This window comes from Salmo salar, chromosome 22 (assembly GCF_965601325.2).
Source record: "Salmo salar chromosome 22, fSalSal1, whole genome shotgun sequence".
In the NCBI taxonomy this organism is placed as follows: Eukaryota; Metazoa; Chordata; class Actinopteri; order Salmoniformes; family Salmonidae; genus Salmo; species Salmo salar.
This window is the reverse complement of record NC_138312.1, coordinates 43,084,709-43,102,696: the sequence shown is the minus strand read 5'-3', so window position 1 is coordinate 43,102,696 and position 17,988 is coordinate 43,084,709. Positions and strand designations below refer to the sequence as shown.

The window sequence follows — 17,988 nt, the reverse complement described above, 5'->3', positions numbered from 1 at the left end:
CTGTGGCATGGCTCCGGAACACTTTGTGCAATATTTAGAGGCTTTTGGTGCACTACATATTATTTTTTTTGTGAAGTTTTCATTATGGGTTGAGCATTTTTATTTGACATGTAATACCTACATTTCGATAATCTGAAACCCCGCCCTGTTTTTATGTGTACGATGTGATTGGTTACTTTGGGAGAGACCCGGATGATCACTGGTGGTAGAATTTCTGAGTCCACTGGAACCAATGATGGCTTGTTAAGAACATCCGCACAAGCGCAACTCTGTCGGTCTTGATGGCGGGTGTTTCGTATAACGTTCATTTATTCAAATTTTGAATAAGTAGATTAAATCATGCGTACACAAATCTAAGTAACAATAATTAAACGAAAACACCCCCGTATCGACAAATGAATTGATTTTTGTTTGGGCAGTTTCAGCATCGCTTTGTTTGGGGTCCTTCGTTAGGTAGGCAACAGTCGCGGTCTTGTTAACAACATAGCTATAAAGCAGTGTTTTGGATACATCAACTTGACTGTTTATTTTGATATTCGTTGTATCAGAATTGTTCAGCGATGAATTTAGAGTTGCTCGGTAATGATCATTTATCATTCTTCAATAACTGATTGGGCGCAAAAGCGCACGTAAACGAGGATACCGTAATCGGGCAGCAATACTAGTTAACGTTAGTAAATAACGAACGCTAGCTTGTTCGCTACTAGTCCTCAAGAAACAATAAGAAGTAGTGAATAGTTAAAATAAATGTCCCTAGTGTTAATCGTACATTGAGGTACAAGGTGAAATCATACAGCAAATAGCAGGAAACGACTATACGTTAGCCAATGAATGAACGATCTGCGTATGTGAGGAACTGTCACTGCCGTTAGAAGGATAAACAGTAGTTTGATAGTCTATTTACTCTGCAGCCTGCGGATTGAGCTGGCCTATTCCAGTCAGTGATATTGAATCTGTTTTAGCATAACGGCTTGCGATACGGTTTTAGAAACCTTTGGAAGTTAACTAATATAAGCGATAATCTTTCCAATTCAAAATATACACTTACTGTACGGATTTGCACACTGCTGTGTATTGTTTGCGTTTGAACAATTATCACTGAAATGAAAGGAACGTTTAAATGTTTCCATAAGCGAGATATTACAGTTTAGACAGAGCGTTTGGGTGATTTCCCTCACATGGCGGATATGTTCCTAAATAGATATAGTGTCATTATACACAATGGTACTCGGCATCATCTGGATATGTGTAACAAAAGATAAACATTCACCTTCTACTACCATTTCTGCCAAGCCGTCTGCACATACAGTTTGATACATACGTTCGATAAATCCAAGGTATGCACCAGACAACGCAATGCTGCAAGGCAAACGCAGCGTTCCATTGGAAATAAAGTACTTCTGGTATGATCGTGGCGTAATACGCTAGCGTTACCGTCTGAATGGGGACACCTAGGCATTACAGTACATGCATGGGCTAACCATATTCTTTGTTTTCTACTACAGAGTCGTTCGGGCAGAACTATCCGGAGGTAGGCCATTTTTGTTCTAATGTTACCTGTAACTTGTCAACACATCTCTCCCTCACATGCCCTCTTCCTCACAGTGAATGGTTATGCATATATGCTCATTCTAGTCATCGTAGTAGAACATAGCCAAGCAGTGCTCAAACCTACAGAGGCATAGCAGACGGTCCATTGAAAATATGACCCAAAAATTGTCAACCAAACTTTACTTATTGATACTGACGTAATTCTCGATTTGGAAGGCACTGATGTCTTAGACAATTTTTTATATTTGCCGGTAGAACCCCGATAACAAAAAATATTCTGAAAGATTTAAAATTTAAACTTTTTGCACCGAGTTAGTTATCTTACCATTGTAGCTGCCAGACATCTTACATTTCCCATCATCTTTGCTGGAATTAGTTATTTCTAGGCGCCACGTCCACATCATGATGAAGATAACAGCTTGTCACACATCGATCTACGCCAATGCTAGAGGCATTTCTCACTTGGTACAAATGTCTTTCTGAATATTTCCTCATCGGAGCTCCACCTGCAACTAGAAACATTTGTTTTCCTAAATTTTCCAAATCAGGAATGAAGGAAGTACTATGCTGCAGTGGAGCAGGTTGAGAGCTTCAAGTTCCTTGGTGTCCACATCACCAACAAACTAACATGGTCCAAGCACACCATGACAGTCATGAAGCGGGCACAACAAAACCTATTCCCCCTCAGGAGACTGAAAATATTTGGCATGGGTCCTCATATTCTCCAAAGGTTCTACAGCTGCACCATCGAAAGCATCCTGACTGGTTGCATCACTGCCTGCTATGGCAACTGCTCGGCCTCCGACCGTAAGGCACTACAGAGGGTAGTGCCAAGCTTCCTGCCATCCAGGACCTCTATACCAGGCGGTGTCAGAGGAAGGCCCTAAAAATTGTCAAAGACTCCAGCCACCCTAGTCATAGACTGTTCTCTCTGCTACCGCACGGCAAGCGGTACCGGAGCGCCAAGTCTAGGTCCAAGAGGCTTCTAAACAGCTTCTACCCCCAAGCCATAAGACTCCTGAACATCTAGTCAAATGGCTACCCAGACTATTTGCATTGCCCCTCCTCCCCTCCCCTCTCCACACCACTCTCTGTTGTCATCTATGCATAGTCACTTTAATTAGTCCTACCTATATGTACATACTACCTCAACTAACTGGTGCCCCCGCACATTGACTCTGTACCGGCACCCCCCTGTCTATATTGTTATTTTTTTACTGCTGCTCTTTAATTACTTGTTACTTTTCTCTTATCCATATTTTTTGAAACTGTACTGTTGGTTCGGGGCTCATAAGTAAGCATTTCACTGTAAGGTCTACACCTGTTGTATTCGGTGCATGTGACTAATATAATTTGATTTGAAGTTAAAGGTATAATCCACCCCAAACCACTAATTCCTATGAGGTAGCTACACAATAATAGCAAAGTCAATTTTAGCATGTGAAGTAACTAGCTAGGTGTAAAGTCGCAGTAACAAACTGCACTATCAATTCAGGAGTTTATCTTACCAAGTTCAACTTGCAGTTCTCTACCCAGAGTGAGTGCAAGAGTACTTTGCTGTGGCAACAACGGCCCTTTTTGGCCCTTTCCCACGTTTCCGACAGACAGAGACAGGGCTCATTGCGAGATGGTACTTGAAGGAGAAACTGAGTTGAATAATTTGGTACACTGTTGAGCACATCTAAGCTAAATATATACATTGTCATGACGATATAAATAGATGGATGTGTTATAGACAAGTATGTTATTGGCTGATTTGGCGATCTGGAGTGCAGGTAATTGTTTTAAAAGTGTTATGAAATGTGATAGGGAATAATTGCTAGGGAATAATAATCTCCATTGACAAGAACCATGTAACTTTAACTAGCTATGACGCGTTCCTACATGATTTCCTAATTTCACAGAGGGACCACTTAAAAGTTAAATAATGGGGACATTTTTTATTGAACATAGGCTTTCACCAAATTGACAGGAGTTTCATGATTTTATTTTTGTGAGTGGATTATCCCTTGAAGTTTGGTTGAATTGTATTTTTTTTTTTACACCGTATTGTCAATGGACTGTCTGCTCGACCACAAGCTTTAGCTATGCACAGGAGGTTCGAGCACAACTTGGCTAAGTAGAACATCAATATACAAATCTGTATGTGTGTTGTTTGTGTGAGTGTCTTGACATAGTTGCTGTCTCATTGGCAGGAGGCAGATGGCACTCTGGACTGTATCAGTATGGCTCTCACCTGCACCTTTAACCGCTGGGGCACGCTTCTGGCGGTGGGGTGCAACGACGGACGCATCGTCATTTGGGACTTCCTGACACGGGGCATCGCCAAGATTATCAGTGCTCACATCCATCCAGTCTGCTCACTATGGTGAGAAAACAAACTATGGCCACAAGAAACACCAGCAAGCACACCAGCAAGTACACCGTTCAGAATCCGCAAACCATGTTTATATATGCTTAAATGTTCTTCTTGTATTTTCTCATAAACCATCATTTCGTTCCAGAGCCCTTGTCAAGGGGAGTATTGACTGTGGTTCTGAATCTTAACCTTCCTAAACGTTTCCCTGTGTGTCTGCAGTTGGAGTCGAGATGGGCACAAGCTGGTGAGTGCGTCAACAGATAACATAGTGTCCCTGTGGGACGTCCTGACTGGAGACTGTGACCAAAGGTTCCGCTTCCCCTCGCCCATCCTAAAATTGCAGTACCACCCCAGAGACTTGTGAGTATATATCTATATCTACCTCGTCCTATACCTCAGCCCAGTCTTATCCTTTCTAAATAATTGTAACTCCTAACCTCATCCATCAAACTACAGTTAGTAGTACTGTCCCCACCCACCTGGGAGTATATATCTGTACCCCAGCTCAGTATATACCTCCACCTTAGCTCAGCCTACACCTCAGCCTCTTATGCTTCCCAACTGATTGTCACTCCTAACCTCAACCCACCAAACTACAGTACCACTCAACAGACCTTTGAGTATCTGTATGGAATAATGGAATACTTGTATGGAAAAATATGGAAAGTACCCCTTGAAATCCCAACCTGTCCCCTCCCATTGTGTTTCAGGGACAAGGTCCTGGTGTGTCCTATGAAGTCAGCCCCGGTGCTGCTGACGCTGTCAGACTCTAAACATGTGGTTCTGCCCGTGGATGACGACTCCGACCTGAACGTGGTGGCGGCCTTCGACCGGCGGGGGGAGTACATCTACACTGGCAACGCCAAGGGAAAGGTCAGAGGTCACTAGGGGCTGGGGCAGTGGGCACAGTTTAGATTTGAAACCTTGTTTATTTACTTGTGAATCATACATATTTTGTCATATTATTTTTCTATTTAGCACTTTATAAACAATATATAGGTTGTGTATGTGTGTCTTGGTGTGTGTGTGCTGATTGTTTTCATTGATGTGACCTTGCAGATTTTGGTGCTGAACACGGACACACAGGATCTGGTGGCATCGTTTCGGGTTACGACAGGGACCAGCAACACTACAGCCATCAAGTCCATAGAGTTTGCACGCAAGGGCAGGTGAGAGGATTGACAGTGACCTAATTAGTGTGTGTTTGGGAAGGCTGAAAAGGCGCTAGGACTAATGATTGTGTGGGAATTAATTCTGGTGTTTAGAAGGTAGTTGTGGGCCTTTTATGGAGAATATTTTGAAGTTTCATCAATAGACTCATCATGATCCATTCTCTTTTCTTTCTCCTCTCTTCTCCTTCCTCCAGTTGTTTCCTCATCAACACAGCAGACAGAATCATCAGGGTGTATGACGGGAGGGAGATTCTCACCTGTGGGAGAGACGGGGAGCCAGAGCCCATGCAGAAACTACAGGACCTGGTCAACAGGTATACACACATCGCCGCTGATAATGGCTGACCCTGGGCGTGACCCCAGTCACGGGGGAGTTGGGATATGCCAAAAACACATTTCCATTTCACGCATGCGTATAATAGAAAACAGGACAAATATAAACACCACACACAGACACACCTTCATGGTGCACACAAACCACACACATGCACACTTTGATACATCTCTCTCCTCTTCTCTTTCCCTCGCTCCCTCCCCTCTCCTCCCATCTCTCTGAAGAACTCCGTGGAAGCGATGTTGTTTCTCTGGGGATGGGGAGTACATCGTGGCTGGTTCAGCCCGGCAGCATGCTCTGTACATCTGGGAGAAAAGCATCGGTAACCTGGTGAAGATCCTCCATGGAACCAGAGGAGAACTACTGCTGGATGTGGCTGTAAGGAACCCCAAACCTCTTTCTTTCTTTCTCACCCTCACCCCCTTGGTTTCTTTCTGGAGATATTCTCTCTTTTTTGTCTTGTTTCAGGGGGGAAATAATTTTTGCAATTGTCTTTAGACTAACAGAATGAACAGTAACTCATTGTGCTGATGAACTTTGACCTGACCCTGTGCTGACCTATGAACCCTGCCCTCTCTTCAGTGGCACCCTGTACGGCCAATCATCGCCTCCATCTCCAGCGGAGTGGTGTCCATCTGGGCTCAGAACCAAGTGGTGAGTGACAGACAACACAGGTTGGACCTGAGTTCTATACCATGGATCTGGTCTGGGTGCTGGGCTGGTCTTTTTGGTATTGGCGAGGTCTTCAGATTGAGTGATTCCACTGCCTTTGTAAAGCAACGATGAAGGGTGATTCCATGCCAGCGGGCTATGTCACATTGTTCTGGCTATTTTCACATAGAAACTTCATTGGGAGGAAGGATGTTTGATATTCTTTTTACATCTGTAACACAAACCATTTTTGACAAAATCATGATGAAAATGGAAAATGTAGGAACTTTTTAGACCTTAAAGGGCTTGCAGTTGCGTCACAAATCATCTACCCGCACCAAGCGCCATGGAAGACCGAACCCAGTCTATTGAAAGTCCTCGAATCGTCCACATGGCTGGCTGTGTTTTGCTACCACCGGAAACTTTGGGAAGATTGCCCATTATTTCGTTTTTCTAAGGATCCAGAAAACGGAGGCAGTGGGAGAACCTATTCAAGTAAGTAAATATATGTTGAAAGTGATCAAAAACAATGTATTATTAGCTAGCTTGCTACAGAAACTTAGTGTAGGCTAACTCAAATGAGCTGCTAACGTAATGTTCACTACTTAGCTAACTGCACATACTGTATAACTAGCTAGGTGAATTAAATATCACCAGCTTGCTAACTTCATAATAGCTAGTTAGCTATCTTAATGTATTTATCATTGTAACTCCAAATCCTTTTGTAGCTAGCTAACAGCCATGGAAGAGGGTGACAGGATTAGCTAGCACTTCCAGCTGTCAGAGAAGGGATACTTTCCCTTCTCTGGCTACTCTGGATAGGGCAGGTCACTTTGTGGGAGGACATTATGAAACTATTCTCCAGGCCCTAGCGGGAAAACTGAATACAGAGATATAGCAATATAATATTCGGGACTGTCTAACTGGAGTATAATGCAGTTGATTTCTTTGTGACGTTTTCGGTCCTCAGATACAGAGAGCCGTCAAACCCCTACTGCAGATGAAGAGGTCCCAATGAATGTCCCAAGAGAATAAAGGTACGTCCTTGTATACCATGGATTATTCAGTGCATTCTGAAAGTTTTCTGACCACTTGACTTTTCCCACATTTTGCTAGATTTTGTATGTGCCTTGTGCTGACATTACATTTTTTGGTGCAAATCGATCCCTTGTAATCTAGGTGGTGAAATGTCTGACAGCAGGAGATGGGATCCTTAGCTTATAACATACACACAACTACTACTACTACCACCACGTTCAATGCTAGATACTTTTCTCCAAGAAAGTCTGAGTGGCACTTGGAAGTGCCACTGTGATAATGAAGACCTTTTGCCTAAGACTAACACAACAATTACATTGTCTATGCTAGATGTGTTTAAATTGTAAAGAAAAAAAAGAAAAATAGTTGGGGTATAAAGAAATACATTTTGTTCAATGGGGCTTGGCAAAGCAGAGATGACAAAATAATTTTTGTTTCACCCATACATCAATATTATTGAAGTACAGTATGTTAATAATATCATAAACAAGTCTTATAAATTCCAAAATACATTTCCTATATTCATACATTTTGAAGGGAATTTTTGTCATGACAACAAGGTAAAGGTGCCCTCCTCAAATGGCACAACAGAATCTTTCAGATTGACCAAAGCACAGCATAAAGCAACCATCTCGTATACTTGAGGGATGTCTCCTTTCATATCTGGAAAAGGACAAAGTAGTAGAAGTAGATGCTGCTGTAGCATTGCTCATCTTCACGGTGGGAATCCAGTCGACATGGTGTCTTGATAAAGGTCAACTGGTGAACCTACAGTAGTACATCAACAAATGAAAAGCAAACCTGATGTTAGAATATCACCTCTTTAGGTCACCTATACCATCAGGGCTTTTAATAGTTTGCTTCCTGTTTAATTCATTCAGGTGTTTAGTGTCACATAAAGATGAAATCTATTGTTGGGCTTGAACAATGAATATATGATAACCACTGGAGTTTTTTGGGACAATAATGTCCTCCAAGCTATATGGATGTCATATTCTACAATTTGTCTCCCCTTTTCATGGTCATGGCTAGAAAGGATCCAGCTTTTGTCAAATGAACATCATATCTGACATTTCGTAACAGATTAGGAGAATTAGGTTAAGATTAGGAAACAGGTTAACTAAAATTAACAAAAATTACTTTTGACAAAAGCTGAATCCTTTTAGCCAGGACTCCTTTTTTATAGGCCTAGATTACAAGGTTGCGTTCAAGACAAGGTCGTTTTTATTGATCTGTTGTCAGTAGAGTAGGCCTAGGCTACCATCCTATAAAAAATTATTCTGCTAATTTCTCCAGTCATATAAAGTGTATTAAAGTGAATATCAAAGGCCACATTTTTCCTGTGCAAAGGAAACGGCTCTGATTTAGCCTATAAACCTATGCCACTACGTGCTTAATAGCCTAAAGTATCACTATCCTATCTAGTCATAACATTAGGAAAAGAAAGCTTAAATTTGTCTGCAATTGCGATGAGGCATGCAGTCCTTTGTCATAAAGGACTGCATGCCTAAGACCGAGTGTAAGGCACTGAATCTCAGTGCTTGAAGCGTCACTACAGACCCTGGATCGATTCCAGGCTGAATCACAACCGGCCGTGATTGGGAGTCCCATAGGGCAGCACGCAATTGGGCCAGCGTCGTCCGGGTTTGGCCGGGGTAGGCTGTCATTGTAAATAAGGATTTCTTCTTAGCTGACTTGCCTAGTTAAATAAAGGTTACATTTTTTTAAATAATAAATGTCTCCATTTTTGTTTTTCTTGGAAAGTTGTTAGTGCTATTATATGATACAGTATCAGTACATGTGTGTATAAATGGTTCGCGAGCCAACTAAAACATTTTTATTCTCGAGACATTTTATTTTATTATTCTCGATTCATTAAGCAAAGAAGTTAATGTAATAAAATGTAAATATCAACACTTTATAATAGTGGGCCAAATCCTGTCATGCCTCCCTGTGGCTCAGTTGGTAGAGCATGGTGTTTGCAATGGTGTTTGCAACGCCAGGGTTGTGGGTTCGATTCCCACAGGAGGCCAGTACGGGGGGGGAAAAAAATCTATGAAAGGAATTGAAATGTATGCATTCACTACTGTAAGTCGCTCTGGATAAGAGCGTCTGCTAAATTACTAAAATGTAAAAATTCCTGTCACATAGGCTTATTTATTAGTTTCAAGCACGTCGCTAATGTCAATGCCACATAAGAAGATATTTACGAAGTTCCTAAGAAAACGACGAATTCCTAAGTACATTTTGAGGAATTGCATTTACGAACTATCTTATGAACTTCTTATTTTTTATCTTAAGCAGCTTCTTAAGTTTTTTCGTAAGTAATGTTTATGTGAATCTGGCCCCTACAATGCAGATAAATTCTTAAAATACATTATTTTACACTGTTGTTGACTACTCCTTGCCAAAAATGGCTGACTTTTAGACCATCATAAGAAGGTTCATGTTCATTCTAGTTTTCAAATTCCTAATTCTACGGTACAGACAACATCTTGGTGTCATACTCCTTATAGCGTGCTCGAAAATATATAGTATAGCTATATTCAGAAAAAAAATTCTAATTAATTAAACATTAAATATATTATTAATATCTCAAATGTACCCTTTTTGATTTTATTTTTATAACAATATATCTTCAAAAACATTACATTTCCAGAGTGGGCTCTGCTACTTCTGAAGAAATTATCCATTTTATACATAGAAATTGACATTATAGGTCATTATCCAGCAGAGGGAGTTCCCTTTGAATCCATTTACCCATTCACTGTGTTGCTGGTGCTCATAAAATGTATCATACCTTTAAAAGTAGCAGAGAGCCCACTCTAGAAATGTGATGTACTTGTAGAGTATTTTTTACATACTAATATGAATAGTTTTAATGTTTTACACACAAATTCATGTGTAAAATTGTATTTCAGAATGTAGTGATACTCCATATTTTAGAGCACACCATTAGGAGTATAATGACACCAAGGTGATGTCTGTATCATGTACGGATCATTTGGTCTAACAGGGGGCATGTATAGAGAGAGGGCTTGCAGTTGACACCTCTTGGCGGCCATGTTGGAAGACCACCACATTAATTCTTCTGACAACAGCTGAGTGGCTACCCCAAACTGCATGATAACAGTGCCAAAAACTAGTTGATTCATTACTACGGTTATTTTCTGTAGAGTATTTGGCTGCTCTAACAAGGCAGGAAAGACAATGGGGGGAAAAATGTTTACAGATTCCCGCAATCATGAAACACCATTGGTGACACCAAGAAAAGACCCAAGAACAGTCAGAAAAGCGAAGAAACCTTTTTCCCCGTCAAGACCTGAACCCAGACAGATGTCAGTAACGGGTCAGCTACAATCATTTCCTCACTGGTAAATCAATTCTGAATGATTTCGAGTTTAGTTTAGCTGTTATGCTAACCAGGTGTTAACAACAATACTAAGTTAGCCAAAATTAGCTAGGTAGATAGCTTGTAGTCTAGCAATTAGCATTAAAGTTTTGGGAAAGCAATTTTTCACCCCCCAAAAATGTGACCTTTATTTTTATTTTTTATTTAACCTTTATTTAACTAGGCATGTCATTTATGGTCTGTATGCATATATTTTACGCTATTTATACAGACAATGGGTCTAAAATCTGTATACGCTGGATTTATGATCATATGACCATAGTTTAGGTTTCTGATATCACATGCCTTACTTTTATTTTCCTGCATAAGGAAAATCAGGATTATGCCTCTAATGCCATTCATTCCAGTTAGACTGATTTGGGTTTCTCCCTGGCCAATATGGCAGCCATTTTAATTCCACTCTGGAACTTTGAGGGTTTATGACATAGCCAGCACTAGTCATTTAATAGGCTTTCTTTGGTCTGTACCAAGGATCAGAGGGTCTTTAAAAAAATAAAATAAATAGGAGGCATAGGTCCTAAAAGGGCCACTTTCATCATGATTTTAAAAAGAATGTTATTTAGTTTGTTTTGTGACCAACCTTTTTTTATATAGGGTTTTTTTTTCAGAAGAGGTTTACAGGTACTTCTTCTTTTTTTTTCACCTTTATTTAACCAGGTAGGCTAGTTGAGAACAAGTTCCCATTTACAACTGCGACCTGGCCTAGATAAAGCAAAAGCAGTGCGACAAAAACAACAGAGTTACACATGGGATAAACAAATGTACAGTCAATAACACAATAGAAAAATCTGTATACAGTGTGTGCAAATGAAGTAAGGAGGTAAGGCAATAAATAGGCCATAGTGGCGTAAGTAATTACAATTTAGCAATTAACACTGGAGTGATAGATGTGCAGATGTGGATGTGCAAGTAGAAATACTGGTGTGCAAAAGAGCAGAAAAACAAACATGGGGATGAGGTAGGTAGTTGGTTGGATGGGCTATTTACAGATGGGCTGTGTACAGCTGCAGCGATCGGTAAGCTTCTCTGACAGCTGATGCTTAAAGTTAGTGAGGGAGATATTAGTCTCCAACATCAGTGATTTTTGCAATTTGTTCCAGTCATTGGCAGCAGAGAACTGGAAGGAAAGGCGGCCAAATGAGGTGTTGGTTTTGGGGATGACCAGTGAAATATACCTGCTGGAGCGCGTGCTACGGGTGGGTGTTGCTATGGTGAGCAGAGATAAGGTGGAGCTTTACCTAGCAAAAACGTATAGATAACCTGGAGCCAGTGGGTTTGGCGATGAATATGTAGTGAGGACCAGCCAACGAGAGCATACAGGTCACAGTGGTGGGTAGTATATGGGCTTTGGTGACAAAACGGATGGCACTGTGATAGACTGCATCCAATTTGCTGAGTAGAGTGTCGGAGGCTGTTTTGTAAATGACATCGCCGAAGTCAAGTATTGGTAGGATAGTCAGTTTTACGACGGTATGTTTGGCAGCATGAGTGAAGGAGGCTTTGTTGCGAAATAGGAAGCCGATTCTAGATTTAATTTTGGATTGGAGATGTTTAATATGAGTCTGGAAGGAGAGTTTACAGTCTAAGTCAGAACCGTCCAGAGTAGTGATGCTAGTCGGGCGGGCAGGTGCGAGCAGCGATCGGTTGAAGATCATGCATTTGGTTTTACTAGCATTTAAGAGCAGTTGGAGGCCATGGAAGGAGTGTTGTATGGCATTGAAGCTCGTTTGGAGGTTTGTTAACACAGTGTCCAAAGAAGGGCCACATGTATACAGAATGGTGTCGTCTATTCGAAGTCATATTCATTCAGATATTTTCATACATTCAGTTATAATATTTGCATTTCATACTTTCCTGGACCTGTGGGCTGCCACTCGAAAGAAGAAAAATGCATACAAAGACAAAGAACAGCATCAACAGTTTTGTAATATTCTGTATGCAAGGAAAATAAAGGAAAAGGCTCTCCAACCCCCTCAGTCCCCATGCACCCGCCCTCATCCTCCCTCCCCACCCGGAAACCATGTCTCCCACCCCGCCTAGCCCCCCTCCACCCGCATCATCATCATTCCTCAAAACATTACAATCCATGATATCGCCAAGGGTATAGATACCACATTGAGGCAAGGCATTATTGTTAAATATTAGAGTCTTGGTGTGCCATTTCAATCCCAGTTGCATAGATTTTCAATTTTGCAGCAAATAGAAATTGTGTGATAAATAATAGGGCTAAAGCGTAGTTTACATTTGTTTAAGAGAGAGATCAATGAACACCACATCTTCCAGGGCAATTAGAGCCACCATATTTCTCTCTGTTCTCAGCCAGGGAGAGGAAGAGTCATGTCTAGACCAATTCAAAATTGGGGGGTGAAATGCTAAATGCCCTCTCTGTAAATTTGTTAATGTAGTCTGGGATCTCTTACCTTTTCATATACATTTTGAATACGCTCTGTGGATTTTATCCCAATAGCTGGAAGGGGGAGACTCACAAAACTCAACTGAGGCAATGTATTACATTTCACAATAGAAATTTTGCCGGTGAGAGCGACTGAGATGTTAGTCCATTCTACTGAGGTCTGATTGAAATGATTTTAGCCTTCTGTTGAAGTTTTTAGCAATGGTTTTATCTAAAGAAGGAAATATACTGTATCTATTCCTACATTTTTATAATGATAAACCATTGGGATTCCATATATAGAGATGGGGTCCTCTGTCGCGTTCTTGAGGGGGAGTAAGGCAGATTTGTTTAGATTTCTTTCATTTTTGAGATGGAGCTGAATTTGTTCACAATCTTCAAAGTGTTTGTGAGAGATTGAGATACTTTATCTAAATGATGTAAGATATCGTCGGCGTATAATGAGTAATTCGTAGGCTTGAGAGATATTGGTGTAATTTCTTTCGATTGTCGAACTGCCTGGGCCAGGGGCTCCATAAAAGAAAAAAAAATAGCAGAGGTGAGATGGGTTCACCTTGCTTACTACTTCTTGTGATTCTGAATGGAGCAGAGCAGGTATTGCCTGTTATTACTATGGCTAAGGGAATTGACATATAGAATTTTTTGTCCTATTCAATGTTTGCAATATCCGCTAATTGATCATTACTGCAAAGCTTGTTATCCAGTAGAACACTGGGTGGATTACCATGGAAGTAAAGGTTGAGTCTAACTCGATGGATGGCAAATTCTGCTCTCTGTCTGATAAAATGGTTTGTGATACAAATGTAAAAAGCATGTTAAAGGTAGACTCAGCGAAATGACGTTACCACGAGCAGCACCGCAGATATTGAGATGAGTGAGATAAAGACTTCGCTATCACACAGTCACACACAATGTCTTCACATGTGCATGGGTTCCCTTCACGCTGTTTACAGTGCACCAAAACAGCAGAGAAGTTGAGCCCTGTGCTTCAACGCTCATAGTTTTTGCGGAAATTGACCCATTATCCTTGACCGCTGGCTACGTCCCTTCCGTCTTCAAGAGAGCGAGAGTTGCACCCCTTCTGAAAAAACCTACACTCGATCCCTCCGATGTCAACAACTACAGACCAGTATCCCTTCTTTCTTTTCTCTCCAAAACTCTTGAACGTGCTGTCCTTGGCCAGCTCTCCTGCTATCTCTCTCAGAATGACCTTCTTGATCCTAATCAGTCAGGTTTCAAGACTGGGCATTCAACTGAGACTGCTAAATGTAAATGTAATTATGTTGTTTACTTTCTGCATCTACGTCATATTGCTGAGTCTACCTTTAAACATCCTTCCTCCCAAAGAAGATGTGAGAATTGCAAGAACAGTCTGGAATACCAAAAATATTTTGGAGCTGTGCTGGCGTGGAATCACTCATGAAGCAATGTTGAAAGAGGAATCATTCAGGAGTCCACAAGATTCCAGAATCATAAACCAAAACGGTCTGCTGATGAGGATGGATGTTATGGTTGTGGACCTAATGGAATGGTTTGGTTCATTCATTCCATGCTGTGATTTTGTGTTCAGGAAAACTGGAGTGCGTTCGCCCCAGACTTTAAGGAGCTGGATGAGAACGTGGAGTACGAGGAGAGAGAGTCTGAGTTTGATATAGAAGACGAGGATAAAAGTGAACCTGAACAGACAGGTACACACGCACACAAACGTGTGCATAAATGGAGAGACATTGCTACTTGTCAGGGACTTATTATTGTGTGTGTGTCCCAGGTGCGGATGCTGCGGAGGATGAGGAGGTGGATGTGACCTCTGTTGACCCCATTGTGGCTTTTTGCAGCAGGTGAGTGTGTGTGATGATGATGAAGGTAGACAGGTGTTGTGATGGTGATACTTTTATAGCTTTAAATAAGGCAAGGCAATTGAATAGAAATGTAATTGCAACATAATACTGTGTTAGTGATGAGGAGCTAGAAGACTTCAAGGCCTTGCTCTACCTGCCCATCGCTCCAGAGGTAGAGGACCCTGAGGAGAATCCATTTGGTCCCCCTCCGGATGCAGCCGTCCAGACCGCCCCCGCAGAAGATGGTTCTTCCCACACAGGGAGCGGGGACAAGAAGCAGCGACAGCCATCCTCAGAAGGAGCTCCGCCCAAAAAGAAGGCCCGTACCACCACCATCATCGAACTACAAGGGGTGCCCAGTGATGGTGAGAGTCAGAAGAACACACACACACAACAATTTTTAACCATTGATTGGATTCCTATTTGACTTGTGTATTCTCCCCCTATCCCAGAGGTGCACCCCTTACTGGGGGTGAAGGGAGACAGCAAGTCCAAGAAGAAGACGGCAGGGCGGCCAAAAGGCTCCAAAGGTAAAGAGAAAGACTTCAGGCCCAAACCCTACAGGGGGGACAGGGTCTACCCTGACGGAGTGGAAGTGGGAGGAGGAGGAGGGATGAAGGGCAGAGCGGAGGGGGGCCTTACTGCTGCAGGTAAGGATGTGATATGATATGACGCCACCATTGGGAGCTATGCTGATCCTGCTAGCTACAATGCTTCACCAGCCATCTGCTCCCGCAGCCCGGCTAGGCCCAAACCGCCCACTATCCCCAGGCCCCCAACCCCCCCACCCTACAACCCACCCTCCTTAACTCTGCTGATTAGGAGCTGATTCTGGGACAGATTTGAAATGTGGTGGGACTAATCCAAACAAAATCAAGAGATTCTCCCCACTGTGAGGGTTTGGGTTAGTTGTGATTCTGGCTTTCTGGTTGGTTGTTTGGTTTCCAATATGGCCATCGGCCAGCCGACTGACCTGGGGCTAGATGGCTTTATACTGACCTGACCTGCGGCTGGTTTGTCTACTTCCTGCTTGCCCTTCCTGCTCCACTCCGCACCGGCCTCGCTCTTCCCTGGGCTTGTGTGTCTGTAGGTGTGTGTTGGTGGATGGGTATATCCAGGTTTGTGTCTATGTTGGATGTGTTTGGGTGTTTTGTATACTTGTGCTTTTTTTTAACAACTGTCAAATCATCCTGCTGGACCACAATGCAAGACACTGAGAGTTGAGCATAACTGAGCTGTCATAGGCTGTGTTCAAAGTTCTTCTCATTTTTTGTTGGTAAAAAAACAACTCATGGTCCCTTGGGACCTATGCAATGTAATTGGGTCAAATTGCATCAGTGATTCAAAAGGAGAAATGTACAAATGTTTGCTATTAAAATAAATTTGTGAAACCTTGCAAGCAAGCAGTGAGGGAATTTCTTCTTTTGATTTATGTTTTACTTTCCAATGCACCTCCAAAATCATCTTTTTTCAAATTGCATTATTGAAAAATTGTTATGGTAAGAGATTATATACCTGAAATGCCTCTGCTTTGAATTCTGTGTTTATTTCATGTTAACCATACTGTCTGCTCTGGGAAAAGTATGAAATTGATAGACTATAATTTCTGTACCTGGGAAGAAGGTAAGACAGACAATGTTTAGTGTTCAAGGACAGGTCCTGAGTGTTTCTCCTCAGTAGATAAGAAGTATGTTCATTATGAGACCTCTTCTATGTATTCTATGTGATATTCTTGGTGTGTCCTACAGGGAGCCTGGTTTCACAGCCCTACAAACAGCATGATATTGTGGGTCTGGACTGAGCCAGCATCTTCATCATCGCCCCCCCGTGGTTCTGGAAGGAGAAGGACTGGCACCAGAACATTTTTTTAAATGTAAACTCAAAAGACAATTTTTGTGACATCACTCAAGACTCTCATTATGACATCACAGCCTTCTATCGTGCAGGCTGTTGACTGTGGGGTTTCGTAAACCCACGGGCTGTCTCTCTTTCTGTGTTGCCATGGTTACTTGGATTATCTCCCTTCTATCAAAGACTGCTGTATGAGACCTAATGATATCACAGGTTTGGATGAGAGTTCCTGACTGGTAACTCTATGCTCCAGCAACATGGCAGATTCACACTTTCTCTTTTTGCAGTTTTTGGTACTAGTAACAGAAATGGACCAAGAGAAGGGTGGCATGTAGCCTAGTGGTTAAGAGCTTTGGGCCAATAACCGAAAGGTTTCTGGTTTGAATCCCAGAGCCAACTAGGTGAAAAATATGTCGATGTGCCCTTGAGCAAGGCACTTAACCCTAATTGCTCCTTTAAGTCTCTCTGGATAAGAGCGCCTGCTAAATGACTAAAACATAAAATGTAGAAGAGGGAAGCAACAGTCTGCAATAGTAAAGGATCACCTCTTCTCTATGTCTGTCTTTTTCTCTGTTGGATGACTGTACAGAAATAATAATGTTATAAGCTGCAGTGTAGTGTGTCCCAACTTGTCTGCTTTTAACTCCTTCAATATATATATATATATATATATATATATATATATATATATATATATATATATATATATATATATATATATATTATTAAACCATTTAGATTTTGGTGACGCTACCTCTGTGTAATTATTGAGTCTTCCTGACTGGAGTTTCTTGTCTGTGGAAGAATGATCTCTCACTCTGAATACCCCCCCCCCCCCCCTGCAAACCCAATAAAATATCAGATTACAGTCACTCACTGCACAGTAGGGTTGAATAGGGGGTTTCCTGCCAAAACCCACTGCCTTTTCCCGGGATAAATATGTGAGAAACCGTTCAATTCTATATTTCTAAATGATATGAACAGCATAATGTGAAATGGAACCGTTAAATCATATCATCTGTCTTCTCTGCTATCTGCATGATGAATCATCAACGCTCAGGGTGGGGACAGAGACCACATCCCAGTAGGCTATGGACCGCAGTCCATCTATCATCTTATGGTCACTTTGTTTCTTCTGACAGTTGGGCCTACAGTGCATTTGCTGAATAATGCATTGCCTATACTACAGTATGATAATATAACGAATGAATGCACGTCTAATTTACACATCTCCATCTGGCTTTCAGCGGTCACCTTACTTTTTCATTGTAAAGATATATATATTTACAGCTGCAGAGTTTTAAACAGCCTATAACTCGAATATCATTGCTGTAAATCAGTGCACATTTGAACACTCTCTTTCTCCATT

At 41.6% G+C, this 17,988-nt stretch overlaps 1 protein-coding gene across 4 annotated transcripts; it reads left to right on the top strand.

Annotated features, from left to right (window-relative positions):
* Window positions 1-212: 212 nt before the first annotated feature.
* On the top strand, window positions 213-17,290 carry LOC106583489 (retinoblastoma-binding protein 5). 4 transcript variants are annotated; one of them, XM_014167727.3, is made up of 14 exons: window positions 213-453; window positions 1,506-1,531; window positions 3,747-3,919; window positions 4,130-4,270; window positions 4,621-4,783; window positions 4,970-5,079; window positions 5,277-5,396; window positions 5,641-5,794; window positions 5,999-6,070; window positions 14,501-14,618; window positions 14,699-14,768; window positions 14,886-15,133; window positions 15,221-15,418; window positions 16,517-17,290. In XM_014167727.3, exons 3-14 carry the CDS (start codon window positions 3,777-3,779, stop codon window positions 16,567-16,569), a joined length of 1,590 nt encoding a protein of 529 aa, XP_014023202.1. In that variant the 5' UTR covers window positions 213-453; window positions 1,506-1,531; window positions 3,747-3,776; the 3' UTR covers window positions 16,570-17,290. The 4 variants fall into 4 exon arrangements, with proteins under 4 accessions (XP_014023202.1, XP_014023203.1, XP_014023200.1 ...); XM_014167728.3 differs by lacking the exon at window positions 213-453 and adding an exon at window positions 460-579 and having other exon boundaries at window positions 15,221-15,298; XM_014167725.3 differs by lacking the exon at window positions 213-453 and adding an exon at window positions 460-579.
* Window positions 17,291-17,988: the final 698 nt, after the last annotated feature.